Here is a 27,929-nt window from a genome sequence, read left to right on the forward strand (position 1 = left end):
TCAGCACATCTGTGACTTTCTAACCAAGTTATATTGTTCCACTTTATCTTTGGACACTTGTCCTGCTCTGAGTGAGGAGGGAAAGATCAACTAGAAAGAAAAGTTACAAGTTGCAAGGCACTGGCTTTGATTCTTGGTGTTACAGGTGCCTTCAGCTTTCAAGAGCTATCAGAAAAGAATTGAAATCCCTCACTCCCAGAAAACTCCATTCTGAACTCCTTTCTCACTTCCAAAACAAACAACGGAAAGTTTGAAGGCCACGTGGGGAACACAGACGAGTCTGTCGGTGCCTTTAAACTACTGTCACACACAGAAGCTATGCTCTGCCTTGGCATAAGAAACACGGAGCTCAGATAGCTGCCCTCCCCCCAGCACCTTCCGAGCCCCGGCCCTCGAGCTCCATAGGGGGCTGCCCCGGCCCCTCCCGGCACCCACCAGCGGCGAAGTGGAGCGGCGTGGACTTGCGGCCGGCCATGTCCTTGGCGTTGACGTTGCCAGCGTCCACCAGGCGCTTGACGCGCGTCACGTCTCCATTACGGCAAGCCTCCAGCAGCTCGCGGAAGGCCCCGCTCGGGCCCGCCGCCTCGGGGCTCTCCGCCGCCGGGCTCGACGCCACCGACGACGACGTGGACGACGAGGAGGAGGAGGAAGAGGCCGAGCTGCCGGAGCTGCTGCCCGAGCCCGGAGGCGGGCCCGGAGCGGCGCCCTCCGAGCACTCCGGGGCCGGAGGCCGCTCGGCGTCGGGGGGAGCCTCGCCCTCGGGCCCGGCCAGGCTGTGGCGTTGCGCGGCGGGGCCGAGCTCGGCCGGCGCGAGGCTGGGGCTGCGCGGCGGAGAGGCGGCGGCGGGCGGCGAGGCCGGCCCGGGCGGCGGCGGGGGCCCGTGATGATGGTGGTGGTGCTGGGAGCGGCGCGGCGGCGCCGCCATCTTCGCCCTCCTCCCTCCCCCGCCTCCCTCTCGGCTCCCGTCACTGCGGCAACGGCGGCAGCTTCCGCCCTCCGCTGACCAATGGCGGGGCGCGGCGACCGGACGTCACGCGCCGGGGGGGGGGGGAGTGAGGGGAAGGCGGAGGGGGCGTGGCCGCATCATGTCCCGCCCTCCGTCGGGCAGCGGCTCGCGCCTGCCCCCTGGCGGGCTCTCTCTCGTGTGGTCCCGCCCTCCGGGTAGCCCCACCCCGCTCCTTTGGAAGCACCTCCCGCGCGGGACCGGAACGCCTCTGCGAGCGGGAGCGCGGTGTGGGAGCGGAGCCGCAGGTACGGCTGTGGGAGCCGGGCCCTGTCGAGAGAAAGCCGCGAAGCGGTGGCTGCCCGATGCCTGACGCGCTCCCCAGCGCCAGAACTGGGCTTTGTGCGTCGCTTCCCCCGGTGCTGGGGCTGGTGCCAGGCCTCCTCCCGTCCCTGAGGGAGAGGCGCTCGGTAGCGAGGAACCGGGCCTCACTGCTCCTGAGCTCCCGTTTTCCGTGCCTTCAGCCCGAGGCCTGGTCACCGCTCCGCCAGCAGGAGGAGCACCCACTTCCCACAGCCTTCGCCTTCCTCCAGCCTTTATTTATCAGCAAAGCCCAGAGTTGGGCTTTCCTCTTTCAATAAAGTGCTTCGGAGCGCTGCTAGCCGCTTCCAGCCACGTGCCCCTCAGCCCCGGCTGGTGACAGCTAGGAGAGGGTCTTGGAATACTTTCTGACTGTATTTAATCTCTAAGGAATAGGAAACAACACCAAAACCTGCACCTGGTGTTACGTGTTTACGTTTAACGGGCTTCCAGCGTGCTTCTAGTAGCAGGCAAAAGGAGGTAGGTGTTTCTCACCCTGCTGCTTTCTATCTGGCTGAGCCACCGGCTGCTTGAAGCAGCCCTGGCAGAGGGTTCTGTCCAGCTGTCCTCGGGGGGATGTGAGAGGATGCAGACGGGCATCCTTCTGGGTGACACCCGCTGCAGGTCACAGAGCAGCCAGGAGCCTGACCTGTTTTCAGAGCAGATCTGCAGCGCCCACGTGAGTGTCATCGGGTGGCTGCCCCCAGTAATGATGCTGCTTCCTCTGTCCTCGTGTGCACAAGGAAAAAAACAAAATTGATGCAAATGTGATGCCAGCACTGATATTGCATGCAGAGGTCTTGCTTCCTAGAAGCATCGTCTTGACTGAAACATGTCATTTTGATAGCAGGAAACAAAGTCACAGGCCTGGTATCACAAGAACAGTTGGGCGAGGTGACGGAGAAGAGGACTGCTATCTTTTCAGGAGGAACTGAAGTGCTATTTGTGATGTGGGGAAGCAGCTCCTGGTGTGCGGAGGGGGGCTGCTTCCTCAGTGGTCTTCAGGAAAAACAAAGAGACAAAATCTGAGTTAGCCCAGATAAAAGTACGCCGTCAGGACGTAAGGATGCTCTGAAAATAAACGAGGATAAGCCTGGAAAAACAGCTCTGACAGGGACAATGGAGTGAGAGGCCACCTGTGTCTCTCAGCAACAGGATCTGATACCAGCCCACAGGAAGGGTGGGAAGGGCCTCCCAGATCGTGGTATCCCTGCAGAGCTCTTCCTCCAAAGCCGAGGGGCAGCCCCAGGGCCAAAAGGCACCCCAGGATTGCCTCTGATGCTTTGGGCAGCTCCTGAACCCAGCCTGGTGCTGAGTCCTACCTGCCCGTATCCACGCTTCCTCCCTGCCCCCAGGGACTTTCCTCCCCACGCTTTGCACCCTGTGTTTGGCTTTGCCAGCCAACGCCACCAATCTTCCCTTCTCAGGGATGACTTTCGTGCTCAAGACAGCGTTGAACTGACACGCGGTGAAGGTTTGCTAGGGCTCAGAGCACCTGAAGAAAGGGCTTTGCTCCAGCTTGTCACCGACGGGAAAGAAAGATGGCCACCGAGCCCGCAGCTTCGCGACGCGCAGATGTAGCAACGGGCGAATGCGGTGATTTAGCGCGGCGCTGAGGATCTGGCCCAGACGCAGGCGGCGGAGGGAACAAAGCCCGGCAGGAAGGTGGCGGAGTTGTTCCGAGTAACCGCAGCGCTGCCGGCTCTCCGCGGCACGGTAACGGGAGGGCAGGTCCAGCCCGGCTGCTGGGCGGAACGGCCGCCCCCTGCTCGCCGCGGGGGTGACGCGCAGCACAAGGCCGGTAGCTCAGCCCTACCGCCGCCCCCCGGGAGGAGGTGGCGCACGCGGCCGTCCTCGGCGCCGCTCTCGGCGGGGGCTGCCCTACAGGCGGGCCGTGCCCGTGTCCCGCCCCTGGCGGGGCGGCGGCGGCGGCGGCTACGTGCGCGGGGCGGCGCGGCGCGGCTGGCGGTGCCGGCGCGGAGCCGCGGTTCGCCCCGAGCGCCGGCCGCGCCCATGGCGAGCAGCAGCGGCGGCGGCAGGTAGGGCGGGCGGGCGGCGCGGGGCCCGCTCCCCGGCCATGGCGCAGACGGAGCCCCCGAAGGCGGCGCGGCTGTGGCGCGACGCCGCCCTGCGCGCTCGGAAGCTGCGGGGCGGCCCCGGCGAGCCCGAGCCGGAGCCGGACGAGGGGCCTCCGGGGGGGCCGCCGCCGCCGCCGCCCGCGGCCCGCCGCCCGCCGCTGGGAGAGCTGGAGGCGCTGAACCTGAGCGGGCGGGGGCTGGAGGAGCTGCCCGAGGAGGTGGGCGCCGCCCTGAGCGGGCTGCGGGTGCTCAGCCTGCGGCGCAACCGGCTGTGCCGCCTGCCCGCCGCCGCCCTGCGGCACCTGGGCCGCCTGGCAGAGCTGGACCTCAGCCACAACCGGCTGCGGGGCCTGGGCGACGGCAGGGCGCTGGCGGGGCTGCGGGGCCTGCGCAAGCTGAGCCTCAGCCACAACGAGCTGGGCGCCGAGAGCCCCGGCCTGCCGCCCCGCCTGGCCGAGCTGGCCCGCCTCGAGGAGCTCGACCTCAGCTTCAACCGCCTGCGCCGCCTGCCCGAGGGCCTGGGCTGCCTGCGGCACCTCCGTGCCCTCGACATCGACCACAACCTGCTGCCCTGCTTCCCCGCCCCGCTGCTGGAGCTCGCCGCCCTGGAGGAGCTCGACTGCTCTGGAAACCGGCACCTGGGGGCCCTGCCCGAGGGCATCGCCGCCCTGCGCCGCCTCAAGATCCTCTGGCTGAGCGGCACGGGCCTGGCAGCCCTGCCCGAGGGCCTCTGCCAGCTGGGCGCCCTGGAGAGCCTCATGCTGGATGGCAACCAGCTGCGGACTCTGCCCGCCGGCTTCAGTGGCTTGCAACGGCTCAAGATGCTGAACCTCTCCTCCAATCTGCTGGGCGAGTTCCCCGCCGCCATCCTGGCGCTGCCGGGGCTGGAGGAGCTCTACCTGAGCCGCAACCAGCTTTCTGTGCTGCCTCCTCGCCTCTGCCAGCTCCGCCAGTTGCGCACCCTCTGGCTAGACAACAACCGCATCCGCTACCTGCCCGACTCCATCGTGCTCCTGCACAGCCTGGAGGAGTTGGTCCTGCAAGGCAACCAGATCGCCATCCTGCCTGAGGGCTTCGGGCAGCTCTCCCGCGTCACCCTGTGGAAGATCAAAGATAACCCCCTCATCCAGCCCCCCTACGAGGTCTGCATGAAAGGCATCCCCTACATTGCAGCCTACCAGCAGGAGCTGGCCCACTCCCAGCCTGCCCTCAAACCTCGCCTCAAGCTGGTCCTCATGGGGCTGAAGGACGCTGGCAAGACCCTGCTGAGGCGATGCCTGATGGAGGAGAATGGGCAGAAGGAGGATGCAGGAAGCCTGGAAGCAGGGAGCGTCCAGCCCCGAGGGTGCCCTGGGCAACAGCAGGACAGTGGGAGAGCAGCGGGGTGCTGCCCCGTCCCTGAGGATGCTTCCGAGCAGCGGGACATATGTTCTCATGTGCCATCCCACCAAGGGAAAGGAGAAAGGCCGTGCCCTGCACCCTCACTGCCTCCAGATGCCTCCCAGGTTTCGTCAGGACTGCGATTGTCGGGCAGCAAGGGCATTGAGGTGATGGACTGGACCGCAGATGCAGAGAGAGGCCTGACATTCATTGTGTATGAGCTGGCAGGGGACCCGACCTATGATGTGATCCAGTCCTTCTTCCTTTCTCCCGGAGCGCTCTATGTGCTGGTGGTGAATCTGAGTGCCTACGTCCCTCAGCACTTCTACCCCTCCGTGGGCTATTTCTTGCACTGGCTGGGTTCTAAGGTGCCCCACGCTGTGGTGTGCATGGTGGGAACCCACGCTGACCTCTGCGCTGAGCGAGAGTTGGAAGAGAAGTGCCTGGACATTCATCACCAGATTGCCCAGCAGGAAAAGAGGGATGCTGAGGGCCTCCAGAGCCTTGTCCAGCAGGTAGACGAGGCTCTGGGACAGGACTTTGACCTGCGCTGCTCCAGCCCTCACACTGCCTTTTACGGGGTCTCAGACAAGAACTTGAGACGAAAAAAAGCCCAGTTTCAGTATCTTCTCAACCACCGGCCTCAGATCCTCTCTCCTGTGCTGCCTTTCAGCTGCTGGGACCACTGCCAGGTGCGTCGCCTGCGGGACAAGCTTCTTTCGGTGGCTGAGCACCGCGATATCTTCCCAAACCTGCACCGTGTGTTGCCCAAGTCCTGGCAAGTGCTGGAGGAGCTGCACTTCCAACCACAGGCTCAGCAGCTGTGGCTGAGCTGGTGGGACTCTGCCCGGCTGGGCTTGCAGGCAGGCCTGACGGAGGACCGGCTCCAGAGCGCCCTGTCCTACCTGCACGAGAGCGGGAAGCTGCTCTACTTTGAGGAGCACCTCACACTGCGGGAGTACGTGTTCCACAACCTGCCGCGACTCATTGACATCCTCAATGTTTTCTGCCAGCGGGATGCCACTGTGCTGCTCCAGAAACTGCTCAGTGACACCCACATTGATGAACTGAGGGCCACTCAGCTCCATCATTACGTGGAGGGCTTCTTGCTGCATGGCCTCCTCCCTGCCCATGTTATCCGCCTCCTCCTCAAGCCCCATATCCAGAGCCGGGAGGACCTGCAGCTCATCCTGGAGCTGCTGGAGAAGATGGGACTCTGTTACTGTGTCAACAAACCCAAATCCAAGCCTTTAAATGGGGCTGCCGCTTGGTACAAGTTTCCCTGCTACGTGAAGAATGAGGTGCCCCATGCGGAGGCGTGGATCAATGGTGCCAATCTGAGCGGCCAGTCGTTTGTGGTGGAGCAGCTGCAGATTGAGTACAGCTTTCCCTTCATTTTCCCACCCGGCTTGTTTGCGCGCTACAGCGTCCAGATCAACAGCCACGTGGTTCAGCGCTCGGATGGCAAATACCAGATCTATGCCTACCGAGGAAAGGTGCCGGTGGTGGTGAGCTACCGGCCTGCCCGGGGAGCCCTGCAACCAGACACGCTGTCTATTGCTAGCCACGCGTCCCTACCAAATATCTGGACGGCTTGGCAAGCTATTACTCCCTTAGTGGAAGAACTGAATGTCCTGCTCCAGGAATGGCCGGGCCTGTACTACACTGTGCACGTCCTCTGTTCAAAGTGCCTTAAAAGAGGGTCACCCAACCCACACAGTTTTCCAGGTAAGGCACGACACGGCTTGCCTGTCACCCCTTCTGGGGCTTTGTGCCACCTTTGAGGGGATTCTGCCGTGTTTATGTGAGCTTGATCTTTATTTATCCCACCCTCCCCCCCTCTCTGTCTCCCTTTCCTGATGACTTGAGTCATAGAAGAAAATATTAGGGTAGCTCCAAGGAGATAGGCTTAAAATAACTCTATTCTGAGATAGGGGAATGTTATGTCCCCCTATGCCCAGGCCTTTTTTCTCTGCTTTTTGGGTTCTTGTCCTAAGCAGTGGTCATCCATCGTTGGGAAGGCCCCATTCTGTGCTGATACTGATTTCCTTGAACGGCTTGACATTTTTTCCTAAGTCCTTTATCCTGCAGCTTCACCTTCTTTGGAGCTGTTTGTAAACATAGAGATGCCTGACAGCACCTTAGTGTTCCCACTCCCACCCAAAAGCATTCCTCTGAGTGCAGGAAAGCTCCTGGTGGTACACATTGGCCACGCTGATCTTTGCAGCCCCCTGTCATGCCCTCTTTTTTAGGACTAGCAGGAGGCATTCTTCCCTGCAAGGAGAAAGATGCTCCATCTTCTTTGTTTGGGTCTCTCACCTGGAAGCATTTCCCAGACGTTGCATTTGGGAGCTAATATTCCTTAATAAATACATATATATATTTTCCTTCCCCTCTCTCCCTTCTTCTAATGAAAAAATCTTAATCTCTCTCCTCTGACACGTGACTAGCCATGGTGCTTTTTTAATCTTTTGCCTATAAACTCATGATTTTATCAGCAGTGTTTTCCAGCAGCATCTGTTTTACTTTGTGCGTATGCCTTCAGACCTGTGTCCTCCTGCTCCTCCGGGTTTGCTTTGGGGGGTGTTGATGTGTGTATCTGCTTGCAGTGAATATCCACTCTGAGCTGTAAGCAATGCTCCAGAAGCGTGCATTTTTATACACCCCCCCTGCCCCATGCTGGAAGTGTGTTGAAGCATTCTTTATTTACAGGTAACCTGAAATTGTGAGGGAACTGGAGTATGTGCTAAGTGAAGCCGTGATGCTGGATGGGTTCGTAGGCAATGTGAATCATAGAGTCGCAGAATCATTTGAGTCAGAATGGGCCTTTAAAGGTCATCTGGTCCAACTCCCTTGTAATGAACAGGGATGTCTGGAGCCACATCAGGGTAGTAGGGTGTGTTTAGATATTTGTATTTGTTTTGTTAGCTCATTCCGTCTCCTAAATGTGCTCTCTGCTGTAAGGAGCATTGGACTCAGTGTGAGGGGAACCTTGACTTTGTGAATTGGGAAGTGGCACTCCCATGCTCCTGCTGCTGACATGCTCAGGGCAATGTGGTCTGCTTTCAGAAAAAAGAAAAAAAAAACCCTAAAAAAAAGAGCTAAGAGAGCAAACAGTATGTTTGGGTATTAGCATGGATAGTGAAGATTCAGCTTTACAGACCTGCCGTCACGCATCATTTACACGTGTGTGTGTTTCACGACTGATCTTTTCTGACCCCATGGAGCTGCAGTTAAATGAGAAACCTGCTTGTCTGCTTGGGTGTTATTTAAATGGAGCCTGACTATGACTTGTGTTGAGTGAAAAATGCAACCCCCAACCATTTGGAAGGCTACAGCCTGCATGTCTGCATTTGATCCAAAGCAATCTTTGCTGTAGATATGCTCAGTGAAGAAGAGAGTGCTTAGCATCTCTGTGGGAATCGTGAAGCAGAGGGGCTTTTTCCCCCCAATTTTGTTGAACGAGAGGAGTGAATATTTAAAGTCGCAGTGCTCTCGTGTGAGTGTGTCACGGTTGGTGTCACTTGTGACAGCACGTGGGAAGGAGATGGTTCCTTTAGTGTTACTAAAACATGCAGCTATGGAGATGTCTGTGTTTCTTTCCAAGCTCTTGCAGCGGAAATCCTGGCAATTACAGTGCTGCTAATTCTGAAGTAGGGCTGTGGTCTTTTTAGGACTTCACTGAAGAACTGCTTTGCAGCCTGTTGACCTTAATAAGGGGAAATATTTCTGGGAAGACGCTGCCAAATTTGTGCTCAAAATTGGAAGTGTAGTCTGGCTGTGTCTGCTTGTGCAATCTGTGTCGTCATTCATGAAATCGATGGCACATTTTTGGCCATCCACCATTTTGGTTGGAATCCCCTTCCAAGAGGGGATTTGCCTGTTCAAGAGTTGAGGGTTAATCCTTGCTTCTGCTCCGGACCTGCTTGTGCATGTTTTCATTGTTTAATACACAGAAATCCTTCAAGTACAGTCTAGTGTGCACAGTAATGGTTAATAAGAATTGAGATTCTGAGTTGGGTCTTCTGAAGGTTTACTGCAAACAAACGATGAATAAAAATGATCTAAAAAGGACCCGACAGAATCCTTTTAAGGAAGCTTTCTTGTTTGAAACGGCTTTGTAGTTGGGTGAATCAGTAACCGAATTGGCATCCGAGTTGGAATCTGTGTGCTTGGAGGCTGCAGTCATCTGCTCAACCAGTAAGTGCTGTGTTGAATGTTTGGGTGGTTTTTTTTTTCCCTTTATGTTTGCACTACATATAAATAAAAGGATTTTTTCCAGGCTAAAGAAGTCAAATCCCTGCATGTACTGACCAGAAAAAATTGTTTGCCGTGTCAAGAAGATGAGACCTGGGTTGGATTGTCACAGACACTGTGAAATGTTATGATCTTGTGCGTGATTTGATGTTCCTGGAGCAAAGGGCTTTTGGATGGTGGGTGGTGGTAGAGACAAAGGATGGACTGTGGGGCCTTACCTCAGGTTCTTCTGAGCTGTACTGTGCACAGGGCATTCTTATGCCTTGTGTGGCCCGTTGGGGTGGGGAAGCAATTCTGTTTGTCCAGTGACTTGCTTTTTTTCCTGCCTGTGAAGTTGCCTGTTTGAACATAGGTAAAAGAAAGCCAAGAGCTGTGTCTGTTTTAGAAAACTGCCAAGGTACTGTTTCAAACAGGACAGATTCAGTTTCACAAATGTGCCAGCAAGTGGAAAGCTGTGGGCAGATATACTGTGCGTGATGCTCTCTCAGCCTGTCCTAACAGGAGAGATGCTGCAATCCCTTTATCATGTTTGTAGGCTTGTATTGTACTCTCTCCAGTGTGCCCCCATCTATCCTGTACTGGGGGCCCAGACTGGACCCAGTAGTCCAGGGGCAACCTCACTAGTGCTGAGCAGAGGGGAATCCTGTCCTGCTGGCAGTGCTTTGCCTAGTGCAACCTAGAGTACCATCAGCCTTCTGAGTGACAGGGCACATTACTGACTTGCATTCAGGGTGGTGTCTTTCAGAACCCCGGATCTTTTCTGGGGAGATACTTCCAGCTCGTGCCCCCAGTTTGTCCTGAGGCCTGGGAGACCACAAGTCTCTACTCCACCTGGCCTTGCTTCAGAGTCGAAAGGAAACGTGAATTCCTGTGATGACTGGGATGGAGTCATGAGATGGCAAGATTTCACCTTGTCACGCTGTAGAGTCCTGCATAAGGTGGAAAGGGAACAGGTGGGACTGGTTTTCTCAGGAAGGGTCAGAAGCTGCTCCCAAGTTTGAGCAGCCTCCAAATGAAAGACTCATGTCGGGTGTCTAATTGTTCTTTTAATTAAATTATAAGCACTTGGCTTTTTTGCCCGGTGGAGCAATACCTCTTAGCTACAGAGCCTGATGTTAGCATGTGGCAGTGTTTTCTCATCCCTGTTTGAGGGTGGAGTATTTTCTTTTTCTTTTTTTTTTTTTTTCCCTTATTTTCTATAGGGGCTATTACAACTCCTCTAAAAAGTGCCCAGCACAGTGTGAGTACTGGACATCAGTTGTCTGGAAGGCAGGAGAAAGCTGGCAGGACACCACAAGTCAGAAGATCAGGCCTGTAACGAAGGAAACAAGCTTACAAGTTACTGTTGGGTCGTTGCTACAATAATGATGTGCCTATATGGCCAGCTCTTCTAATTTGTATCTCCTTCTCTCAAAGCCTGGGGAAATGGGTTGGTGGTTCAAATAGGCGTCTCCCTTGGCAAAGCTTCCCCCCAAGCTGTTTGTTCCTTTACTGCTCATCTGGTCCTACTTCATTCCACGTGGAGGGTCACCTCTGGACTTGGACTTGGAGCTGCCATCAGTGACCCAGGGAGATGCTAGGTTTGGGTGTGTGCATCGTTGGTTTGGTTTGGTTAGTGAAGAAGTGCAAATGTTTGGGCATTCAATGCATTACCTTTTTTTTCCCCACTTTTTTTCTTTCTTTTTTTTTCAGTCGCTGCAATTTCCCTTTGCAGGAAGTGACCTGTAAGAGAGGTGCTTAGTACCAAATGGTTCTTTGTGCCATTGCAAGAGAGCTGTTCAAAAAAGGCTGACTGTAAGCGTTAGTGATTGCTCAGGTTAAATACTAATGCAGGTTTTCTCCTTTCCAGAGTCATCTGGTTTGTGTTCCATGCACAGGTATCCTGAAACATGCTTTAGTTCCTGCTATCTGCATGCACTTTTGGTGAAAACAAAACACTTAGAAGTGGGAACTTTTCCCTTGTGAGTTTGGTCATGTCATGGGTGTGTTTCACATGTGATAAAAATGATTCAGAACATAATACATTTATGAAAGGCTATCCTCTTTATCTTGTGACAGAAATCCTCGTGCTGACGTCAGCTTTCCATATTTAATAAGCTATAGGAAGTCTGTGCATCTTTGAGAGGAAAGCTCGAATATGCAAGTATGTTGCAAGGTCCTTTCGCCTCTCAGGAGAAGATGATGGGAGACTGCCAGTGTGGAGTCTTTGTTGCTTCTTGTTGCGTACCTTGACATTGGGATAGAGCTCTGGAAAAACAAAAACAAAAAACAAGCATCATTTTAAATGTGGAATATGGATAAATCTGTCTGGTAGTTAATTCTGCAGAGTGCCATGTCTTGTTGTATTTGCAGTATTGAGCAGGTAGCTGTGGGCAGCCTTGCATGCTACTCACTAGTTAGTGATCTGTTAATGGTAGCACAGGCTAGTTGTTTGGTTCTTAAAAGCAGTTTGCCAGGAGAGAAAATGTACTTAATGAAAAGCTCTGTGTCAATTGCAGAATCACCAAAAGTAGAAGCCCAGGCTGCCTGCTTGCAAAACCCAGCGGCGGCAATTGAATTTCATTTGGGATGTTCAGCTGCGGTGACTTTGAGGTTCTGCTGCAGCAGGCTGAGGTCATGCTGTACTTGTGCTTTTTTCCTGGCCACAGCTCAGACCTGCATGCTCTGGTCATGCCAGGGCTGTCAGTGGCATTGATGTGCACTCACAGGCCCTGTGGTCAGGGGCAGCTTGCTCGTGGCCAGTGGATGGAGGCCACTGAGCTGTTTGCGCTGGTTGTGGTTTAATGCATAACCCTAATTGCAGATTATTTTTTCCCCACACCTATTATAGGGGCAAGTAACCTTCAGAGCAAGCAAAACTTCATCTCAAACCCCATTCTGACCCACTGTTTTTTTTCCACACGGTGACTTGGAGGTGATGTTTGCATGGTCCGGGAAGGAGCTTTGTTATCTGTGATCCCCTAGCTAGGAATAGTGATCCATTTGGTAAAGCAGGCATCTCATTTTGGCCATCCTGATGTTCATGTTTTTCTGCCCTCCGTGCTGTCCTCATGTCTTTAAATGCTGTGTATAGCTCACTAGTTCCTGTGCACATCCTCCTTCTCTACTGCATTACAGGGAAAAACAGTTTCACTGTCTGTCTGACTGCTAAACATTGTGGGATTATGTCCTCAACAGTGAAATGCAGCTGTACTTACTGCAGACTATAGTAGAGAATGATTCAAGGTATTGACGTCCAATGCATTTGTTTTCCCTTAAAAAGGGCTGAGCAGCTGGGAGTTTGTCTGAATGGGACTTCAGGGCAGTGACAACAATGATGTGTCCCTTTCCTTTTGTAATTCCTCATCCTCTTCTCTGTCTGTGAAGTGGAGAGTGGCAAACAGAATCCCCTCCCTTAGCAGGGTGGCTGGGCCCAGAGGAACCAGAGCAGATGAGATACTGAGGAACCAACAGAGCTGCTGACAGGTATGGGTCTGTGGGGTGGAAGGTACCCAGGAGTTGCCCAGTGGCGTGCAGAATTGTGCATCCAGACAACTTGGTTTCAGACTGATCAAAAGCTGTGTGGTGGAATGGTTCCTAGACTCAAACTAGTTTTAAAGAGCAGTTTTGTGCTGGACAAGGCTGTGTGTGCCAAAGCAGAGGATGCTTTGTGGCAGGTTTCCAGAGAAGGGAGCCTGCAGCCAGCACCAGCCCTACTTCACCATGTTACACAACCAGGCGAGTTTCAGCTCCCTCTGCATTTCTCTGGATCTTCCTTCTGAATACATTTCCTTTGAGATTTTGACACTCTTGTTTCAGATAATGATGCGCCTGCTGGATATGGAAAACTCTTGTGGCCAAATGACTCAGGATTATCAAAGTGGCTAAATTTAGGAAATTGATCAAAAAGAGCTTCCCCTTCTTGTGATCTGACGTTACGTTTTTCAGTCACTGTTATTTGTGCTAAGTGGAGCTGCTTACATCTGCTTTGGTTGGGCATTAAGGTAGTGACTTAAAAGAAATCCATCCCTGCAAAGTAACAGAGGTGTGCTGCAGTGTCAAGTCTTTGCAGTTCTTTTAAGCTTTTAGTAGCCAGCTGTGTGGAATATTCAGTGAGCACAAATGGAGTTGGTACAAGCCTCCCTCTGGCACTTCAGGCATCCCAACTCCTTGACTGTGTGAGAACGTTGCATGGGGAATTAAACTCATGTGCTTCGACCTCACTGGCAGCTCCAGTCAGTTCTCTGCACCTGAATTTGTAGCATTGGATGAGGGGTCTCACTCATGTTGGTGAAGCCTGTGATCTTGCATTAATGGCATTTTTTTATGCCAGCTTTAGTAAGTGAGAAGCTTGTCATTTCCCAGTGGAGCATGCATGCACCCAAAGGGAGTCCTTCAGACTGTGAGTTGATCATTATTGGATTTGGGGAAGATTTTCTAAATCGTAGAATCAAAGAATCATTTGAGTTGGAAGGGACCCTAAGAGGCCATGTAGTCCAACTCTCCTGCAATGAGCAGAGCCACCTAAAGCTACATCAGGTTGCTCAGAGCCTCGTCTAGCCTGACCTTAAGTGTCTCCAGGGATGGGGAATCCACCACCTCTACGGGCAACAGAAACGTTTCCCCTTGTCCTATTACAACAGACCTTGCTAAAGAGTTTGTCCTCTTCTTTCTTAGCCCCTTATACAAGCTGAAAGGCTGTTATCAGATCTCCACGGAGCCTTCTCTTCTCCAGGCTGAACAAATGATCAGGAATTGAGTCTTATGTAGGTCTCTTCTCATCTGTCCTTCAGAAGCATAGCCAAAGACTTTTCTGGATGAAAGGAAACTTTGAGAGCCTTCCTTTGGGTCTTGAAAAAAGTAGTTCTCCCTCGCTTCTTTTTGTAGCAGAAAGCTACTATGAAGCTTTTGAAGCTGCTTGTTATTTTTAACTTGTTCCTTTTACTCCTTTTAAATAAATCACGTCTTTCATCTACAGCGAGAAGACAGCCTAGCGCATAATGTTCATGCACACATGCGCATTTTGGAGTGCCTGCAGTGAAGCTAAACACAACGTTAAGAAAAGGTTGCCAAACAAGGCAAAGCGATGCTGCGAGTTTGTGATTCACACAGGGAGCTGATTTTTAAACAGTAAAAACCTTTGGGCTGGAGCAGGTGCAGTGAGAGCAGGTGCCTGATGCTCCACTTTGGGTAACACAAAGGGCTGGCTCTGAGTGCAGGGCTGGCATTATTGGCACTGCACCTTGCGTATGCTGAGATGTGCTCCCCTTCAAAAGCTGCAGTATTGAAACAGCACCTCCAGTAGAAAGCTGTGTCGCAAAACAGCCTCTTGTCTGTGAGCCTTGCATGTGGCTCTGCTCCTGTGGCCATCCAAGCAGTGCAGGTGAGTGCTGGGCTGGGAGCTGAGTGAGAGCTGCGGCACTTCTGCTGCTTGCCTGTGTACTGCTTTATCCCCCATTGCGTAACGCAGCATGATGCAGTTAATCCGGTCATCGTTACAAAAGGATTTAAAACTGATTTTTTTATTCAGCAGTCATCTTTAATAAAGCCTTGCCTCGCTTGAAGGGCTGTTCTCCTGGTTGTATGTTTAAGAAAAATGCAGGAGGCTGAGAGATGGACAGGAACAACGAGTTCATGGGGAAGGAGCACGGGCACCTCTGGCTGCCAGAAAAGTGCTGGGGAAGCCCAAGAACGTGGGGCACGTTTCCTTTGTCACCAAGCTTGAAAAATCTTCAGGTACACAAACAGGAACATGCAGTGTGACTGTATTTTGTTTGCATTTTTTTACTTACGGAGCACAGTTTTTTGGGTAGTGGAGAGAAAGAAAGGTTCTTTCGGGTCTTGTCTGGCTTGTGCTCTCCCTTGGCTTGAGCTAGGAGCGGTTGCTCCTTGTTTTTCTTAGAGCATTACGTTGTGTGAGTCTGTGTGTGGTAGATTTGCATCCTTGGCTGTGCTACTGCTTTGTGGAAAGCACTCTAAGGTAACTCGTGGCTTCTGAGCAGCCCTGAAGCTTGCTGAAGCCCTGTCCTGAAGCCCCACTGCAGAGCATGCAGCCCCTGGGGAGGTGCAGGATGATAAAGGAGATGCTGGAGGAGTGAAATGTTTCCCTGGGAGACTGATGAGTTCCTTACAGCCCCCAAGGCTCCCTCCTGGTTCAGTGGCAAATGTGGCTGCTATGGGAGAAGTGCTTTTTAAGCAGCAAAGAGGGATGCTGCACTTTATTTGGGGGCAGTAAGAAGCCAAGACCAGATGGCATTTAGCAGGTGATGAACTCTGCAGGAGTTAAGCAGCAAAACTATTGTTTCTGAACTCACGTGACTTCTCGTTTTGGAAGGCGTTCCAGTGGCAGAACAAAAGGGCCAGGAGTTGCTTTCAGCAAAGGTAGTAAAACAATCCATAATGTTGTCCATAAATAAGTGGTTTCCCATAGGGAAAATGTGTTTGCGAGTAAAAGTGAGTTATCACTTTGATTTATAACTCTTAGCTGTCACTCATTTGGGTATTAGGGAACAAGAAGGTTCAAAGAAAAGCAGCCAAATGATTGGAAATAGTGGGGTTTCACTGAAAAAAAAATTAAAGAGGAAAAATAGATTTAAAAGATTAATCCTCATCTCTTCTGGAAAAGAGGACAAGAAGAAAAGAGTTTGTAAAGCTCTTACTAGTAAAAGGACAGACAGAGCTTTGTTCTTGACCACTGAGCAGAGCAAATCTAGCAGCTTACTCCGACTTCTAAACCAGCAACTTTGTTAATAATAGAAGTACTTTAAATCAAACGGTAACTACTCAGCTGAAGCCATACCCGCCCTCTGCTTCCAGCGTGGCGTTATTTATTAACCAGGAGGAACTGGGTGACTGTAGAAAAAGCAGCAAGAAGACATTTTGCTCAAATGGAGCACGTATGTAGAGTAAGTCCTGTGATGTATGTGCACAGATCGAATTCCATAGTAAAGTGGCTTCTTAATAGACTGAAATGGGGCTTCCCTTTCATCTTTAAGGGATGAGTATGGGTTGGTTCAATTAACAGGTAAAATACCTATTTGATGTAAGCCTGAATGGGAGTTAAGCTGATTAGACTGTGCTCCTTAAACCAGTTGAATGCTGGTGAAGGAATTCGCTCCTTTGCATAAGTGGGCTCCCTGTTTTTTTTTCTGAGGAATGGTATGCAGAGAGGGTTTAGAGTTTTGTGTGTGCATCTCACCTTAAATGATCTGGAAGTGAATACTTGCCATGCAGGTTTGAAAAAACAGCTCCCCCCTCCAATTCATTTTACTGTTCACATTGTAGCCTTGGAATGGCCCTAAGGCAAGAAGAGCAACCAATGGAGCCAAGTTGCTTTTATCTGGGAGAAGTTTATCTAATCTCAGAAAAACTGTTGGGAAGCACAGGTACACACACGTCTTCTGTGTGTGTGTGTTGATTTCTCCCAGCCCTTGGCTAGCTTCTGCGCAAAGGAGTCTTGCTTGCCTCATTCTCCTCTGTGCTTAGCAGGTGGTCAGACTGAGACTTGCTCCTGCCTTATCACTAGCTAGCATTCCATAGGACAGAATCTGGTAAGCCTCTCATCTCTTTGGTCCCTTGCAGGAGCTGGCTTTTCGTGTTGCCAGCTTTTAATGTGTTATGACCCAAATCCAGGGAGCCAGAGCTAGCAAGATGCTGGCCAGTCCTGATCACTCCCTGCGAACATGGGAGAACATTACCTGTTTGCTTTGTTCATTGAAGTAATGGCTTTGAGAGGTCTTTTAGACTCCATTTCTCCCTTCGGCGGGACCTGCCACATTCTGATCTTCTGGATGAAGGAGAACGCTCAACATCCCTTCTGTGCTGAGAGCGTAATAGCTTTGGGCTTACTTTTATTGAAAGGTAGGCTGATAGCTGGTGGGAACTGTCCATTTGTACTGGCTGAAGCTGCAGTGTCTGATATTCAGGTGGCTGCTCTGTATGCTGCCCTGCTGTTACTGGATGAGAGCAGCCAGACTGGTACAGTCGGCAGCTTTCTCTCCAGCTGGTCCCTGCCTTGGCAGGGTGAGAAAGTGCCCAGACATGGTTGAAGGGGTGGAATTAAAAATAACCAAAAGGTAGATTCTGGGCTTGGTTACTCAGTAACAGACCTCTTTCTATTTTGGGATGAAGATAATTTGCACTGAGCTCGTTATACTGTGACTCGCCCTTAAAATGCCTTGACAGTCAATTTCGTTCCAGCTAATAAGGTCCTAAAATGTTAATGAAGCAAATCAATTTTTCATGGCTTTGTATTGCAGTCATCTGAAAGAGCTGTGTTACAGCCTGCTGATTCCAGGATGCTTTTTAGGGCAGATATTAGAAGGGCGGTGAAATACTCAGCAATTTGGAGGATTTCTCATTTTCTGTTTCAGCTTTTCCTCAGCACCCACTCTCATTTCCCTGAGCCTTTTTTAACTGTCCTCTATATTTGTCCCCTGTGGCCACTTCCTTTCTCCATTGCCTGCTCTCATGAGCAGGGGCTGTTTGCTTCCACATGCCCCCTTGCAGTGGAAAACGCAAAGGTTGAGTGCCTGACAGGACAGGAGACAGCAAAGCTGGATGAGAGGGGCTACTTATGCTGAAATACTCTCTGAAATAGATGGAGGACTGAGCAGAGAAAAGGAGTCACTTTCATGTTAAAAATCAGTCTCCTCTCCTGGCCCATCTGTTACTGAGATGGCAATGCAACTCCATGAAATCTCTCTGTGAGCTGCCGAAAGAGGAGAGAGGTGTTGCTGTGTCATGGAGCCACGCTGACAGCTACCTGCACTGGCTTAGGCATTAGGTATGTCTGAGCTGTTTGTTTCCTACTGTCAGAACAAGATAGAAGGGCTCAAACCTTCACGACCTCTCCTGAGACCTCCATCTTGATGGAGTTATTTTGATGATTTGCTTCTACTGTCTCTGTTCTGGTTTGTGAGCATGAAGATGGGAAGTATGAAATGGCCTGGTTTAGGAAATGTTGCTTTTTTTGTTTTAATTGAGTTTCAGTTCCAGCTATAATTATGTGGCCCTGAGAAATATGTCTCAAAACATCATTTTATAACATTATGTTTTCCAAATTTTATTAGCATTAGTAGGGGTGAGCTCAGAGAAACCACTGAGACGTAAATGAGATGCAAATTTGCATTTTGAATAATTGCCTTCCTTTAGCTGCTGAGTCGAGCATCTGAAATGCCTTCTACCCAAGTTCTCCACCTAGAGGTATGCTCAGTCCAGTGTCAGGCGCTTCCCTGGAGCTTTTGCAACCATTGAGTTCTGACAGTGTCCTCCTCTGCTGTGACAGTGAGAGGTCGAGTGCTAGCTGACTGTCATGAACTGGGAAAGGAAAAGGGTGTTTTGTGTTCCTGTGACCAAGCTGGTATTTGTGTGACCAAGTTTATGGCTAAACTTGGAGGTTGCAGTATCCAGGGAAGACATCTCTCCATGTGTCTCACCAGGCTGGCTTTCAAGGAGGCCTTGCAGAGCACCTGCCCCTTGGCGCAGCTTCCCTCTAGGGTGATGGTCTCAGGGCTTCTTGGGCATGAGGGGCAGCGAGGGTGGCATCAACAAGGGCAGTGCTGGGGCCTCAGCTGAGCAGGGCACGGCCTCTGCAGTGGACCTGGGGCTCCCTGGCCTGGTGTGCAGTGGTTCTGCGTCCCAGCAGTCCTGGCTGGAAAGCAGGGGAGAAGACAATTAAGTCCTCACTTGAAGGTCTCTATGCAACCCCCCTGCTACGAGCAGGGCCAACCCCACATATAGATAAGGTTGCTCAGGACCCTGGAAATAAATGAAGGATAGTGCAGAGTTGTAACTTTCTATTTTTGTGCTTCAGATGTAGACAGTGCTTTAAGACACAATTAAAAATTCATACCAACAGAGAGTAGTGCTTTTTGGAGTGCAATCCTTGAGAATAAGTTTATGCGTACTGCACAGCAGCATTTGCAGGAAGCAGCTTTTTCATTTCATCCAAGCCCAGAGTGGTGAAGACGAGATTTAAATGGCATGGAATAGAAGCAGGCTTGTTATGAGACGCCATTTCCTTCTCCTTTCTGCTGCCAAGATGCCTCACAGATTTCTTATCCTCTGTGGAGCTGCAAAGTCCCAGCACGTGAGTAGAATGCTTGGGCTTACAGCAGAGGGGGAAACTGCCTGTGGCTGTTCAACCCATCCTGTGATTTAGTCAGAATGTGTAAGTGTTTCTAGACGTTGAACCCCAAGCAAATAATAATCAGAGAAGCTACAGCTTTTCCAGCCTAACCTCTTTGTGACTATGTGGATGAAGGAGGTAGGGCTGCATGCGAGGCCAGAGCTCACCTTGGGGTGCCCCGGGACCTGGGGCTCTCTTGTGAACCCCACTGTGGCTACAGTAGGAAACCGAGTGTGGGATGGGCTTTGGTCTACAGATAATGTTAGAGTGTTTTAGTCTGTATTTCTCCGAAGGGATGACCCAGAACCTCCTGCCACCCTTGTGGCTGAAAGCCTTCAGCACAGGGAAGGAATTTGAGGTAGGAAAACAAAAGAGCAGTAGAGCTACAAAAGCAAGTATACGATTGCAGCAGTATGGGGGCATGTGATGGAGTGTGGGGGCAGTGATGAGGCAGGGCAGGATGTAGGAATAAGTTCCATGTTCCTGTTGTGAAGCATGGCTGGTATATCAAGATCCCAAGAGAGAGAAGGATGTGAGCAGCAGCATGCAGCCGGGGCTAGGATCCTGCTTGTCCACTGCTTGCTTGTTGTCCCAGATCCTTACTGACACCATGGAAATGCCATTGGGCTGGTACTGTGCAAATGTATTCTCCTGACAGCTCCAAGAGAAAGGAGATGGCCTGGCAGGCTGCAGCAAAGTCTCTCAGCCCTGTGCCCTTACTGTAGATCATTGACATGTGGACAGGGAACCTTGTTCCACCTAGCATACCTGTGGCAGCGGGGGCTGTGTAGAAAATGCAGCAGAAGGCAAAAGGCCTGGGTGGGATTTTCCTTCCTTCGTGCAGAACTCTTCTGTCTGTTAGACAGCCAAGTAGGCTTACAGCTGGGCTTGTCTGTCTGCCAGCATGGAGCAACTGAACACTGCTGCAAGTGCTTTCCTTTCTTACTGTCAGCGTCCCTCTGAACCATCTGATCCGTCATGGGTATCTGGCATTTCACGGGTATTTCCTACAGGCCAGCAAAGTGTGCTTTGCAGCATGCATGGTCTGATTGCTGGCAAGGGCTCTGAAGAAGTAATCTCAACCCAAACACGACTCAAAAACAGAAGGAATAATGGGCCTGACTCTGCATCTGACCAAAAGCTGTACACCAGGTAGACAGGAAGCAAATATGACCGCAGAGGTGTCTTCCTTGTGTGGAGATAAACAACTGCTCTCTGGTGCAGGCAGTTAAAGCACGTAATAGTGTGCCAATGTCATGACTCATGTTTTAGAACTGGTGTTTTCAGTACTGTTAGCAAAACTGCATCTGGATAGTCTACCTGGGGCTGGAAACCTGGGAGGCACCGGGACACAGAGCCCTGTGGTGTGCATACTTGGTGAGACGTGTCACTGCTTTCAGCATATGACAGCTCACATAATTGAGGACGCTGCCCTGTAGGTTTAACTTTGAATTGCAAATACTGTCACGATTCATCTGTCTTGGTGTCTTAAAAGCTTCTCTGCCACTTCAGGTTTGAGTGTGGGTGTGAGAGGAGGGTAGGCAGTCAAACCAAATGTGATTTCAGCTTCCAGACGGGGTTAAACTGGATCTGCTGGTCCCAAAGGTGGGCTCTCCTTCTGGAGGGGCTGTGTTTGTTCCCTGCCAAACTCTCCTCGCTGCATTGACGATACCAAGCAATGTCTTCTGAACCTGCTGGGAAAATCAAGGTTTTTCAGATCTGCTTTTTCACAAAAGTAGGAAGAGAACCAGTTTGAGAAGGAAAGGAGAGTGGCATCTGGGAGGCTTCAGGAATGGTGGGGCTGATTGCTAGTGTGCTACCCTGCACAGGTTGGGCTGTTGTTCTTGGAAGCCTGACTTTTCTTCTGTTTTTCCCGAGGTACCAGGCAATCAAGGCTAGACACTTGGAGCCGTTTTTCTGCTGTTCTTTGTATAACAGCAGAAGGGTTAGTTGCAAGTGCATTTTGCAGTAGGGAAGTCCAAGGACCTGTGTTCTTCCCTGGACTACATGCTGCAAGGGTGCCAGCTTGGCACTGGGACGCCAGAGCTGACGCAGCTCATTCAGCAAAGGAATAACACGTGCTGTGAGGAACCCCTGCTGCTCCTGACTCACAGGGCTGGTATGGTCTCCGTGAGGGAGCAGCTGACAGCAAGGAGCTGGGATTTGCATGCTCAGCAGGGTATAGTGTGGCCCAGAGCCCTGGCAGGAAGCAATAGCAGTCCCACAGCAGCTGTGCCCAGGGAGAAGGGAATCCTATTGCCTATTTTGACTTTGCTTTTAAATGTTATTCTGGCAGCTGGAAGAGGCACACTGTGGCTGCTCAGCCATGGCAGGACAGCAGGATTTCTTCAGCTTCTGGGTAGCTCCAAGAGGAACAGTTCAGAATTTGCAGTACTGGGGCCAGCAATTGGATAGGCACAGTGACTAGGGTTGTTTGGGAATAAAGCAGGAGATACACAAGGGTCTAAAAAAGGTCGAGCATGCTGGTTTGAGGTCCCCCTTAGAATTTGTTAGAGGCAAAATACCAAAGTAATGCAAAAAACAATGTCTGTGGGTGCTCCCAAGCCATCTGCTTTCTCGCTTGTACCAAAGAAGGTGGTCTTGGCACGGCCCTTGTAGCAACCTTCTGCTTGAACTGGGGGACAGATGCTTTTTTGTGGGTGTGGATGGCTGTAGTACACAGAGATGAACAATAAGACTTGTATCTGTAGCTTCATCTGTCTATTAGTTATCCTGCTGATGCTACAGGTCAGCTTCTTCCCTTGTGTGCAGCTTGAAGGTAGACTTCTGGATCCCATCTGCCCCCAAAGCCTAATTAAAACACCTACTCCTAAAAACCTCTCTCTCATTAGGCTCCACATAGATGCTATGAATCCCTGAGGAGCTCTCAGATCTGTGTAGTGATTTAAAGAAGACACAGGAAAGATGGCAGATGTTACTTTTCTGAGGAGCAGTATGTCTGCAGGCTGTAATCATCAGGACGTTCACCATGGTTACGTGGATGAGACATGCTGGGGTTGCAGGAGCAGGGAGCCCTCATATAGTGCTTACTTGCATTGATTGTGGATGTTTGCTTGGGGGGAAGGGCATACTAAAAGGATGTCTAGCAAATACTTGCCTTGTTCTTACTCTCTTTCTTTATTCACAGGAGAACTGCTGAGTCAGCCAAGACCGGAGGGACTGACGGAGATCATCTGTCCTAAGAACGGCAGCGAGCGAGTTAATGTTGCCTTGGTTTACCCCCCCACTCCTACTGTGATCAGCCCTTGTTCCAAGTGAGCCCTGAAAGCAGCCCCCACTCCTCTCAGTACACACCAGAAAGCCTATGTAGAATAATTTCCTCACTAAGCATTTTCTGGAAGGTAGCAGTTCCGCAGCTCAGAGACAGTTCCAATTATGTGTGGTTGTAGGCAGCCTGCTCAAAGGAGGAGAGTCAAAGTAAAGTGGGTCGAGTTGTTCCCTGAGCTGTGTTGTGACAGATAAGGAGATAATACCATCGTGCATAAGTTTAGGTAAAAAGGAATCTCTGGAGGTCTCTATCCACCCTGTGCTCCGAGCAGAGCCACCCTCACAGCTGGGTCAGATTGCTCAGGATCTTGTACGGGTGAGAGGTGACGATAATTGCTAAGGATGGAGGTACCACCATTGTGTTGCACTGTTCTCTTTGGGTAGAATTTATTCCTTCTGTCCCAGCAGTTTCCTCTATTTCAGTTTAGCCTTTCACCACGATGGAGACGTGCTGCTAATTTGTGTTGGAATCTGGTGGAGAACATGTCAAAGCCAGGTGGCCCCAAGCTTGTGGTGGTGCATGAGGCTGCCTGTTCTAGGTGCAGAGCTATGCACTTATCCTTTGTGGTGCAAGGGAATTTGGCAGGTAGCATTGAGGAGCAAGCTAGATATCCTGCAGGTAGTTGGCACTGTGCTGCATGTGGATGCCAGTTGCTTTCACTTCAGCATCTGAAAGTAGCTTTGGATGCTGTTCTCTCTGCTCAGTAGCTCAAAATAAGCTCATCCTGCTTGAGAGCAGCTTGGGTGATAGATGACTGTTGAACTCTGGGTTGAGGAACCCTGAAGTGCCTGCTTGGAGCTGGAAAGAAGGTAGCTGCTCTGATCCTGAATCACAGGCCACAACAGCTCGTGCTGCTGGTCCTCCTGCGTGTGTGTGCTTGGCACAGCATGTTTCTAACCCCAGGTTGCAGTGTTTGTTATACTGTGCTGTCACCTTCGTGCCTGTGTGCTTGTCCCCCCGTCCTCCATCCTGACCTCCATAGTGTCTTAACAGCTATGTCCTAGTTTCAGTCAGTGTGCTGGCAGGAAACCTGTGTACTCAAAAAGGCCAGTCTTATTTTTAAAGTGCTCTCCCTCCTTATTTAGCAGCCTAGAGAAAATTGTGTGTCTTAAGTTATTAATCACAAGGGTTACGGACCCTGCTGCTCTTGCTTCATTGCTGTTTCTCTCTCCTTTCCTTCTCCAGATAAATCATCAGTACTGGTGCCAAAGGTTTTCCACCGGGGAGGAATGTGGCTGATGCTCTACAGTGCTCCCATGTCCAGTTGTGGAGTTGCATGCTGACAGGGATCGGTGGTAATTTGGGACTCTGAGATGCCACAGGGCAGGGCAGTTCGCAGGTGCAGGCTTCATGGCTGGAGTGGACACGGTCACCTGCAAGCTGGATATGACAACGAGACATGAAGCAAAGCAATTGCTGCAGATGGCAGGGCTGCCAGCCAGAAGAAAAGCACTGGGGATAGGATTCTGTGGACCCACTGATTGCGTATTGAAACTCATTGGGATCTCATGATGAATGTAAAATTGTTCTTGGTTCCATTTAATTCAGACCTGCTTGGAGGAAAATCTCTTGAAGTGAGCTGTAGCAGAATTCCCTGGATTTGTTCCTGGACAAGTGAGTTTTGTGGCAATTGGCCAAGGCTTTGTGGGAAAGGGGGGTTGGTTCTGTGAAGCCTTTAAAGTTGTTTCAGTGCAAAAACACTGGACTGTGTCCCACACAGCGGGCTCAGGTCATGGCCTGCAGTGCAGGGGGAGAAGCATCCTAGGAAATATTTCCTTCCTTATGCAGTCGTGTATGCTCTGCTACGTAGTGGTAAGGGTGTGTTGGAGGAGCAGGCAAGTGGGGACCTGCTGTGACATTCTCCTAAATTCTGGTCCTTAAAATATCAGCCTGGCTGTAAATAGCCCCTTTGTCAGGAGCTTTCATGTTGGGAAATGCAGAGCAGAATCCGTTCTAGTGGGAAATCGTGGGGCCCAGGTATAAAGAAGAAAGCCGTTGTTCCTAACTTCAGCATGGAAAGCAGCCAAATAAAAGCTTGCAGCTCAGTCAACTTGCTATCTTTTTGGAGTATCATTCCAGCCAGGAGGGAGCCTAGGCTCAGCCTTCATGTGTCGACCTGCCACCTCCGGTAATGGGCTTTTAAACATTTCTCGTACCAGTGAGAAGCATTAATGATTGTACTTCTATACACCTTGCTTCTATAAACTCACCAGGAATTGCCTGTGGTGGTAGGAGGGAGGTGAGATCTCTCCAAATGGTGCTCAGAATAGTTCTAGAAAACTTCCACGTCCAAAGTTTTGCTGCCTGTAAAACATGGCGAGTCCAATATAGTTAGTAACTATGTTAGAGCGTTGTCTACAGTCACCTGCTATGCTGGGGGGGCTTCTCTTCCTGTCTCTGCTGCTACTCACCTCTCTTTCCATCCTCTGTAGGAAGAAAATAGTGATTTATTGCTGAGCTGTTGCGTGAAATCCACGTTGCAAAGATATCACCCACTGGAATCCTTCTCCAGACAGGAGATCAGCTTCCCGGTGCGCCCAGCTGGTGTGGGATTCAGGAGTGCTAAAGGAGCAAGAGGACAGAGCAGACACCTTACAGCCTGCTCCGTGGGACTGCAGCCCTGCTGCCACCTCATCAGGAGCTCAGCGTTAGCTGCCCTCTGCAGGCAGCAGGCACCCAGCCCGTTCCATGTACTGAAGCCATAACGCTGGGAGTATGGCAGTGTGGAGATCAGTCGAGTTATTTAAAATGAAATTGGGATCACTCATCCGCCCACTGTTTAGTAACTGGTGTAACTGTTTTCATCTGTATTTTTTTTTTTATATGCTAAAGCCATTTAATTTTCTATGCAGCTCAGAAATGTCTCCCCTTTGCAACTGCCAAGTGAGAGATCTGTGCAGGAAAACCGTGCCAAGTGGCTGCTAGCCCTTTTGGTTTTGCTGCTTCTCTCTTTTAAGGATGTGTCCTGGAATCCTCTGCACACAGCATCCCTTTGCTGAGCTCCTGTCTCTTAGACTCCATGCAACATCACTGAGCCCCAGGGATGAGTGCCCTGTATGTTTGAGGGAACTTTCATTTTTCTTGAGTCAAGCCTTAAGGAAAGAGGGCTTGAAGACGTTGCTCTAAGAACAGAGGTATCCAGTTCAGAGCATGCATTCCTACTCTGCTCTTGTCCTTGCTCTGAGAGTTACTGAACTGCTAGAAAATGGCCAAGGCCTCTGCAGAGCGCCCTACAGACTTTACAGCAAGCGTCCAATGAAGAAAGAGGGCAGATAGGACTGGGGCGTCAGTTGTCTCCCTGTGGAACTGATGGTGACTGTAACACCTTTGGAAGAGGAGACGAATCTCCTGATACTTGATCCTCACTTCACTCAAGAGGGCCGTGCACTGGTTTTGCTCATTGGTTTGCAGACCTCTTGCTTGCCTAACCAGTTAATTTAATGATGAAACTGGTGCACGTGGACTTGGAAGCAGAGCTGTAAGGCTTTCAGCACCTGGAGCTCATACTGGAGTATCTTGTGTTACACGTGGAAGCAAAACATGAGATTCAAACATGCATCCGTCCAAATGAAACTCTCACAATAGCAACTCTGCCTTCTGCTGAGTCTGTGTAACACTGAAGAAACTGCATGTCCCAAAACAGCATCCAAATATGTTGAGGTAGAGCCCAAAGGGTGATGTTGTCTATCTAGCTCATCTTAGGGCTTGCCGGAGTTGACAACTGCAGAGGATCCTAGGTGGTGGGGTCACTCTGTTTTAACTCTGCTGAAGGCAAAAAAGTCATAGAAATAAGATGGGTTCAGCCTGCTACACTGCCAAGATGGATTTGACTAGTCCCCTTTCTGCATTCTGTCTCCACTCTGAGTTTGGAGGATTCAACTGTAAAGCAGAACGGAAAAAGACATCAGACTGGGGGTTATCCTGCCTTGTGGCCTCTGAAATCAAAGGGAAGAGACTGGGGGCTGTGGAAGTACACGTTCTCTCCCTTGCAGCATCCTCAGGTGTGCTCGGCTGTGCCGTAGCACTAGAGCTTAAATGGGGTCCCTGTCCTGTTCCCATTTCTCCTTTGTTCCTCTGACCTGGTTGAAGTTTGTCAGAGCAGCGGGGGTCCCTTGCTGTGAAAGGCAGATGTGGCTTTGTTAAAGGGAACCGCAGATGTTATTTAGGAGTTGGCTAAGCGATGTGGAAGCCCTCCAGCTCACTCCTACAGAGCCAGGTGCTGGAGCTCAGCTCCGCTCTTTGGTTGGGATCTTGGGCTGCCATCCTTGGAAGGGCAGCGTGGGGAGATGGAGATGCTGCACCGCAGTAAGCACAAGAAGAGTCAAGGCCTCAGTGTAGCACTCACCACGCGCTTCGTGGCTCAGTTAATGAACTGTAATTGCAGGTATTCACATCATTTACGTACCTGGGCAGGACTCTGCGCACACACACATGCATGCCCAGACGTACACGCACCGCACCGACACATCCTCGCCAAAACAACAAAATAAAAGTGATCTAAATCTCAAGGAGAAGCTTAGCTGTTTGCTTTGTTTCCCAGTTCCAGTGCTTGGGTCCTGCCTCTGGGGCGGCCTGGGGCTAATTGCAGCCTTGCTTTTTTTTGAACGTGGAATGGAGCTACCCATGAGAGTGCTGGAATGGGCTTTTACAGGGAGGAAGGAGCACCCAGGAGCTATTGCTGTGCTCTCCTGCAGGCTTCTGGCTGCAGATGGTGTTTAGGAGCAATTGGCTTCCTGGGTGAATATGCCCAGGCCTGCCTGAGGTGGGGCCTGGCTGGAGCTTTCAAGAAATGGTGTTGCTACCTGCTCCGGTGGCTCATGCAGAGAAACCTGGGTGGGATTTCTGCCTGGGTGGCTTTCCTTAGAGCTGGAGAAGTGGATTTTCCTCCCTGTTTCACATTCTTTTGTAGGTTTCAGTCAGAAGTGGGGGCACAAGATGCCGCCCAGCACATGCCCTCATTATGACTCTGGGTTTCCCCCTTGAAAGGTGACGGCCAACCAGAGTTTGAAGGTGTCTTTTGTGCCTGTCAGGCTCCTTGGTTCCTATAGGGTGGACCTGTGCACAGAGTCTGGCCAACATCTGTCCCCATCAGCCTGATGCCTCGATTCCGTCATGCTTAGGTTTCCCTGGGAGTTACCAAGTGTGCTTTGAAGTGGGGCTAACAGGAAAGGGATGTAGGGATGCTGCCCTGCCGCCCTCCTGTTGCACAGGGACCCAGATGCCCTACCCGCTGCTCAGACTTGGAATTCGTCCCAAGGATCTATACACACTTTTTCCCAAACTATTCCTGTCTCCTAAAAACAGTAACTGCATAAAATCCACTCGTTCTTCGCTGGTGTCCGTCCCCAGACCGGAGCAGCCGGACGGACGGCACCACTTCGCGCCCCTCCCTTCCAGCCCCTCACGCGCAGGCGCATACAACCCACCCCGGCCGGCACCAACGGCCCGACGGGAGGAGGCGCTGAGCTCAGCCCGGCCCCGAGGCGGGCCCGCCGCTCTCCCCGCCTCCCGCGG

The 27,929-nt window shown here is 51.4% G+C and overlaps 2 protein-coding genes and 1 long non-coding RNA gene across 6 annotated transcripts in view; 1 reads left to right on the forward strand and 2 right to left on the reverse strand.

Moving 5' to 3' along the window:
* TNKS (tankyrase) overlaps positions 1-3,342 on the reverse strand; it is a 113,211-nt gene extending 109,869 nt beyond the window's left edge. The window contains exons 1-2 of one of the 3 annotated variants that reach the window (XM_046939853.1): positions 2,799-3,342; positions 436-2,302 (exon numbers count right to left, since the gene is read on the reverse strand). In XM_046939853.1, the coding sequence (XP_046795809.1) occupies positions 436-925 (490 nt within the window). In that variant the 5' untranslated portion in view covers positions 926-2,302; positions 2,799-3,342. Of the gene's footprint in view, positions 1-435 lie in introns of all 3 variants that reach the window. The other 2 variants (XM_046939854.1, NM_204340.2) reach the window with 2 other exon arrangements.
* On the forward strand, positions 3,116-26,923 carry MFHAS1 (malignant fibrous histiocytoma amplified sequence 1). 2 transcript variants are annotated; one of them, XR_005859570.2, is made up of 4 exons: positions 3,116-6,489; positions 22,275-22,401; positions 23,601-24,029; positions 24,848-26,923. XR_005859570.2 is itself a non-coding variant. In XM_040699715.2 (3 exons), the coding sequence occupies exons 1-3, from the start codon at positions 3,381-3,383 to the stop codon at positions 23,602-23,604; spliced, it is 3,240 nt and encodes a 1,079-aa protein (XP_040555649.1). In that variant the 5' UTR covers positions 3,116-3,380; the 3' UTR covers positions 23,605-24,030. The 2 variants fall into 2 exon arrangements, 1 of the variants encoding a protein (XP_040555649.1); XM_040699715.2 differs by lacking the exon at positions 24,848-26,923 and having other exon boundaries at positions 23,601-24,030.
* Positions 23,660-27,928, reverse strand: LOC121110674. The gene is made up of 2 exons (XR_005859571.2): positions 24,827-27,928; positions 23,660-24,719 (listed from the first exon to the last, which is right to left on the reverse strand). It is a non-coding gene; the product is annotated as an uncharacterized LOC121110674 (long non-coding RNA).
* Between the last annotated feature and the right edge of the window lies 1 nt (position 27,929).

The sequence above is a fragment of the Gallus gallus genome, chromosome 4 (assembly GCF_016699485.2).
Source record: "Gallus gallus isolate bGalGal1 chromosome 4, bGalGal1.mat.broiler.GRCg7b, whole genome shotgun sequence".
NCBI classification, from domain to species: domain Eukaryota; kingdom Metazoa; phylum Chordata; class Aves; order Galliformes; family Phasianidae; genus Gallus; species Gallus gallus.